The sequence below is a fragment of the Raphanus sativus genome, chromosome 9, assembly GCF_000801105.2.
Source record: "Raphanus sativus cultivar WK10039 chromosome 9, ASM80110v3, whole genome shotgun sequence".
NCBI lineage: Eukaryota > Viridiplantae > Streptophyta > Magnoliopsida > Brassicales > Brassicaceae > Raphanus > Raphanus sativus.
The window spans coordinates 28817581-28825075 of record NC_079519.1 but is presented as its reverse complement, the minus strand read 5'-3'; the positions used below and the strand labels follow the sequence as shown (position 1 = coordinate 28825075).

General features: G+C 31.2%; 1 protein-coding gene across 1 annotated transcript; it reads right to left on the bottom strand.

Moving 5' to 3' along the window:
• Nucleotides 1-311: 311 nt before the first annotated feature.
• On the bottom strand, nucleotides 312-1421 carry LOC108823849 (pectinesterase inhibitor 9). Its single transcript, XM_018597139.2, has 2 exons — nucleotides 1023-1421; nucleotides 312-861 (listed from the first exon to the last, which is right to left on the bottom strand). Exons 1-2 carry the CDS (start codon nucleotides 1292-1294, stop codon nucleotides 519-521), a joined length of 615 nt encoding a protein of 204 aa, XP_018452641.1. The 5' UTR covers nucleotides 1295-1421; the 3' UTR covers nucleotides 312-518.
• Nucleotides 1422-7495: the final 6074 nt, after the last annotated feature.

Here is a 7495-nt window from a genome sequence, read left to right as displayed (position 1 = left end):
TTTGTCTCTGGACAAATCTTGTCTCCGAACTTTCCACCTTGATTTCGTTTTCTTATTTCCGTTAATTATAAATAAAACAGTATCTAGAATAATGGCTAGTAACTAGTGTCGACTAAAAAAAGGTTCCAGAAATATTAAACGAGTGAACTCATTTGACCTACACTGTTATCAATGTTTACACGTAGCAAAATATAACTGAAATAATGTAGTGTGTTGCTCCAAAAAAAAAATTGTGTAGATCTCAAAACTGCATCTAATATGAATATACGATTCGATATCATCTTAACTTTTGAAGTTAGAGAATTTGCCAATAAGAAAATATATCTAAATAAAAAAAAAACTTATATGTAGATTTGATTATGATACAATATTTATACAGAACCAAAGATTTAGTTTTCTTTCCGAACGACAAAAAGAAAACATTTTTTACAGTCTTTAAAGATCAGAGATTTTATTTTACATACAAGCCAAAATTTCACATTAGTCATTACTAAAGGAAAAGAAAAACTCAACTCCATTTAGGGAAACTTCACACTTCGTTTCTCAGCAAAATGATTAACCAACGCAAGAGCATTGCTAGTGACTTGAGCCACGTGAACTACTTTTAAACGAATCAGCCTCTTTACTTTGCCTTCCATGGCTCGACCGGAGAATCCATCTAGACACGTGGTTTCGTCCGTCAATGCAGCACTAACCCACGTCTGAACGTTACTCATTTTCCACATGAAGTCCTCACTAGCCACAGCATGACCAGCTCGACCTAGTTCTTTAACCGACTGGCCTAACCGGTCCACGCTGTTGCCTAATACTTCAATGCAATCTTTGATTGCTAAATATTCTCTACGTTTGAAACTTGGCGTTCTACACATACATAAAAGTTTATTAAAAAAAAACAAATAATACTCATGAGAAATATACATACAAACTCCAGAGACTACAGTGGTCTACTTTTTTCTATCATGGAATCAGTGGATTATAAAGCACAAACGTAATTAATTAATTAAGGGTATATGAGAACATACTGTTTGGTTAGTTTAGCGACGAATATAGCAACGGATCTGGCTCGAGACATGCTGATGGCGAGAGCGGTTTGGGCAAGATCCTGGTCGTTTTTGTGTCGAATCATGGTGGCGTAAGCAGAGAGAGTATGCACGCATAGTGGTGGATATCGGGTGGTTTGGCATGATGTCACGATGAACCGGTCTAGTTCGGAACGATTTGGAATTGCGGATGAAGATTGGAGAATGGTTGTTGACAGGAATAGAACTAGAAAGATCGTATTTTTAGGCTCCATGATGTGTTTAAATGTTCTTGCTTTATTGTTGTGTGTCTGAAGTGAAGATGCCGTGTATAAGGGATTGGTATTTATATGGGACTTGATTTAAGTAAAAAATTCAAAGTAGAGAGACTTTTGCATATTTTTTTATTAAAAAGAAAAACAAAGAACAATTTTGGGTAAAGATCTCACTGACAATCTATCTCTACATTTTGATCTAGTTAATATATTTTACATGCATCGATGTGCAGATGAGTCATCGATAAACACATGGCGGGAAAAAAAAAGGCTGTGACTGACTGACTGGTATATGACATTTTAGAGTAAAATGTATTTTTAGTTGGGTTGCGCCATTTTTAAGGTGAAGTAAAATATTCTCCATCACATTTTATAAGATGTTCAAGACTTTTTTTTTAATTTTTGTCAGATATTTTAATTTTTTTTATGAATCATGTATTTTAATAGATAAAAATTATACTCCTTCCGTATCCTTTTAAGTGGTTTTTAAGAATTTCGATTTTGTTTTAAAATAAATGATGTTTTTATTTTTCTAGACAAAATTTAATGTCATTAAATTTTTTAATCAATTACAAAATGGGAAAATTTCATATATACACTTTCTTAAGTACCACTTTTCATATATACACTTAGAAGAACTGCATTTTCAAAAATACATAAATCATTAACAAACAAAAGACAAAAATAACCTTTCATAATTCTAAACTAATTACTCGTCTCTTTGTACTCCTATAGTAACGAGATCGGAGATCGGAGATCGGACGATGGCGAGATCAGAGATCGGACGAAGATGGCGACGAGATCGGAGATCGGACGACGGCGACGAGATCAGAGATCGGACGACTACGACAATCCTTCTCTTACCTCTCACTCCTTACCCTATAACCGTTCGCTGGCATCTCGATCTTTCCCCATCTCGTTCTTCTTCGTCTCCATCCACAGAGCATTCCTCAGGGTCAAGTCGGTTTCGAAATGGACGCGAGCCATACAAGTGACGCCTACATCAGTATCAGCAACGATGTTATTGACCAAGTCCCGAAACGACCTCGTTATTGACCAAGACTCGAAACGACCTCATAAAAGGAACGATAGAACCATCTTCTCCTCCTTCGTCTCCTACCACCACACCTTTGATGCAGATTCAAAATCCAAATCCTTTGCCTGGATATGCTCAGAATCAGAGTGGGATTGATACTGATGCTTAGTTTCCATCCACGGTATGTTTCTCTTTTCGCCATATAGAGTTCTTGTTTTCCCCTTCTTGTTAGTAAAAGATCTGGTTTGAACATTAATATAGGGCTGTGACTGTTTTAAAATTTGTAGTGGCTGAAATTATTCTGAACATAGTCATAGCTCCACGTTTGATGTAGATGTTTAGCCCTTAATCTTTTTCCCTAGAAGAACTGAAATCATTTGAGCACGTGCTTAAGTACTGAAATTTATTTTGTTTGAAACTTATTTAGAGTCTAAGGCTACTCAATACTGATAGTAAACTACTGTACAAAGTTAGGAAGAGCAGAGCAAAAAAGTTCAGTTTATAATGCTAAAAGAAACACTAATCATTTTTATACTTTACTGTTTTGAGCTATATATATCTGGAAAGTATGATTTTGTTTGATCCTTTGTCGTCTCACAGTTATTCTTTCCTGTTTGCTAAGTTAGATACTAAAATTCTTGGAACGTTTCTTTTTCAGGAGGCACTAAAAAGAAGGCTGAATGCAAGGATGGAGTATGCAAAGTTTCTCCAAGATACTGTGAAAGAACAAGTGGGAGTGCAAACTCAAAGCTGGGGTTATGCAAATCAAAGAAAAGAACATTCTTTTCTCAGAGGTTGGACAAACTTCTTGTCAATCGAGGATTTGTTTTCAGGCTAGTTGAAGTTTCAGTTTGACTTGCATATCTTCTTTTTTTTTGGCAGACCAATGGAGATTTTACTTTCTAACAGTGATGAAGATAAATTTTTAAGAAGTTTATAAAGTCTATAAACGGTTTATAAATGTTTATAAAAGATAGTTAGAAGATCTTTAAATCATTTATAAAAGCCTATAATAATTTAGAAAGACTTATAAAACAATTTTATGGTTTGTAAAATAATTTATAAGGTTTATAAAGATATGTAAATAATTTAAAAAGGTTTATAAAACATTCATAAAGTTTATAAAAGCTTTTATAAGGTTTAGAAGCCATTAAAATCGGCTTATTAATCATTTATAAAAGTCTAGAAACCTTTTATAAAAGGTATGTAAACAATTTGTTTTTTCATGCCTCTATAGAGTCTCTAAATCATTCATAAAAATCTATTACCATTTAGAAAGGCTTATAACACAATTTATATGAGTTTGTAATATAATTTAAAGGGTTTACAAGAATATTTAAATAATCAATAAGAGTTTATAAGGGTTTATAAAGCTTTTGTAAAGTTTATTAAAAACAGTTTAAATAGTTTGTAAATCATTTATAATGTTTGTAAATCATTTATAATGTTTGTAAATCATTTATAATGTTTATAAATCATTTATAATGTTTATAAATCATTTATAATGTTTATAAATTATTTGTAAGAGTATATAAACCATTTATAAAGGCTTATAAAGAAGTCTATAAACCATTTATAAACGTTTATAAAGAAGTCTATAAACATTTTATAAATGCTTATAAAATGAATCAGTTAGAAAGTCTTTAAAACATTTATAAGAGTCTATAACCATTTAGAAAGGCTTATAAGACAACTTATATGGGAGCAATCCTGATCTTCTGTGTTCTTAGTCTTGCAGATATTCACTCTGTCTTCGATGGTTTGGGCTGCAGACTAGTTTGAGAGAGTAGATTTGTGTGGTTAAAGGTTTAGATCTAGTTTGTTAAACATCTCATTTTTTTCCACTTGAAAGGATCACAAAGTTGTTATGACTTGTGCAGGTTACATCTATCTACTGCCCATTTGTTTGATCTTCAATAAGTAGACAACAGTGAATAGTTCTTTAAGCCTATCCAAGATAGAGTTTTACTGTATATTTGCATCCTTGTTCTTCCTTCTTGTGTGTATTGACCAGGTGGATTTGTCATGTTTACTTGAGCATGCAGAAGCTTTTGAGTTGTCTCAGATTTGACCTCTTGTGTTAGACTTCAAATCACATACACCCCTATTATATGGAATATATAGTCTAAGATATGATGCATACTTCTATTTGGCTCACCATATTCCTTTAACAAGGACTTGATCCTCGTGTTGCTTGTGTCCTCGAAATTTCACGTTACTCTGTTGTAGTGAATTCAATATCTCTGTTGATGGAATTACTTTCTTGCTTTAATACAAAATGTTTGTGGTCACTGGCCAAGAAGATCGAATGTTTGTTATGATGATATAATTTTACTGTATCTATTATAAGAGTTTATAAAATTAATCTATATCTAAATAAATTATTAACGTATACTTTATTTATAAGAAATTATAAATTCAGTCTATAAGGCTTTATAAGGATTACAAATAATTTAATAAATGTTTATAAACTGTATAATGGATTATAAGTTTATTTTTCAAAAATCGCTCAAAAATACAATCAACACAAAAAGGCTTTGCAAAACATATACTGTTACATCATCAGATGCTCAGGAAAACTCTGTAAATTTAGAAATCATTTATAAACCTTTATCAATAGTTTATATATTCGTTACAAAAAAAAATCAATAGTTTATATATATATATTCATATAAATGACTTATAAACCTTTATAAAATCACTTATAAGAATATACCAAATATTTATAAGGTTTTATACAGTAATTTATAAATATTTGTAAAAATTTATAAAGGCAATTCATTTATAAAGTCTTGAAATATGAATATATAGAAACTTTTTATAAGGGTATATAAATCATTTATAAGAATATTTAAAATTATTTACAAAGGCTTATAAAATCATTTATAAGGATTTTTAGAATTTCAAAAGGTAATTCGTTTATGAAGTATTCTTATAACATTTTATAGAGGCTTATAAATCATATATAAGGATTTGTGAATTTTTTTTCTAAAACACATAAACTTGTTTATAAGGGTTAATAAAACATTTATAAGAATATATATAAACTAATATATAAAGGTTTATATATCATTTGTAAATTATATAAACTGTTTATAAGACCATACAAACTATTTCATTGGTTTATAAATTATTCTTCTCTGAAACCACAAGATATTCAACAAATTAACCAACTTTTGGTTGCTTATAAGAGTTTATAATCATTATAAGAGATTTATATATCATTATAAGATTCTATATATCATTTATAAAATTATATAAACTATTTATAAGTTTATAAGTCATTTATAAAGGCTTATAAGTCAGTTTATAAGGGTTTATAAATTAGTTTATAAGGTTTGTAAATCAATTTATAAGTGTTTATATAATCATTTTAAGAGTTTTGTAAGAGTTTATAAAAAATTAGAAGGGTGTACAAAACCATTTAATTGCTTAAGAAAATTTAAAAGCATCATGTACATATGTGTAATAGTAAGAGTGTATACCTCATTTTAAAAGATTTATAACATTGTTACAACAGATTTATAAATAAGAGTTTATAAATCATATAAAATGCACATAATTTCATGTAGCAATAATCCTATTGAACAACTCTCCACCTGCGTAAAGCCCCATTACCAAGTGCACAAAATGCTTACCTCAAAAGCTCTTTTAAACTCAACAATATTTGGCTGACCAGTCAGGTGATGCATTATACTCACTTCCCTTCTTTATTCACAAGCTTCATATTAGCAATGGTCTTGCAAGCAAATTGCTCACATTTTGTCTGCATTTATATTTGTATATTAAACATTTCTTTCCATCCTGGTCTCACTCCGATTGTTAGAATCTCTTCTGTTTGCATAGCTCTGCTGCATTTTAGCAGACAAAAGAAAGAACACAAAGGTTAGGTCTTCTCAAGACTACAACAAGAGCCTCCCCAAATCAAACAGGTAAATAATCAATGCCTTTCATTGCAAGACACAGAAACGTTCATACCTTACTATACCATTTCTTATGTGGGAATACTACTAATAATAGGTAAATAACGATTTGTGAGTTTGATTGCAGTCTAGTGGACACAATTTCACAATCAAAATTACATGAGATAAGAAGAAGATAGAAGCAAGATATTATTGAAAAAATGTATATCCAAGAGTTAAGACAGATAATGTTCTACTTTTACTGTACGTCTACAAACAGAAAAATAATAACCAAGGTGAGAAATAAGATAGAAGATAGAAGCAAGATATTATCAAAAAAGTGTATATCCAGGAGTTAAGACAGATGATGTTCTACTTTTATTGTACGTCTACAAACAGAAAAATAATAACCAAGGTGAGAAATAAGAACAGTGATTAAACAAGAAATCTAAGCAAGTAAACAAGGATATAGATTAACTTACGGCATAACCAGGGACAGGAAGATAAGATAGTGATTATTTTGTTGTGCTACAGCATTTGTGTCCTGCAACACAAACACAGAGTGCTTAGAAGTTCACTGGAATCAAACCACAAAGCACTGAAAAGAACATCTCAAAAACAGTACCTCAAAACTATGACTCTGGTTTCAAGTGTGTTTCTTGACCTGAGAGATAAACCAAGATCCTATTAAACGTTGATAGATAGAAATTTCTAAACAAAGATGGAAAGAAAGAAAGAAAGAAAAAAAAGAAAACCTCTGGGACCAATGACGATAAGTTGTTAACCAAGGAGAGTACAACTACAACAACTACGAGATTACACACGACAATTGTTGAGGATAAAACACACGACAATACGAGATTACACACGACAATAGTCTGGATGTCTTATGTGGCTAGTACCCTTCTTCTTCTTGCTTTGATTAAGCAGAGCCTGATGTTTTATCCTCGCCATCGCACCTTTTTATCTCACAGCAAACACTGATACAACTTCGTTCTCTGCAAACCCACAAATCAACTAGTTAGTCAGTTTAATACACAGAAGCTTCAAATTCAAAGCCTTTCAGGTGCAAAGTTCCACATCTATAAAACTGCATAAGATTTTCACAAAGACAAGAACCAATTAAACTTCCAATCCCCACCTTCCACATCTATACACAAAAGCTTCAAACAGATGATTCTCAGTCAAATTAAACTTCCAATCCCCACATTTCTGTTCGTAACTGATACGAATCAAAAACCCAAAGCTTTTCACAAAGACTGG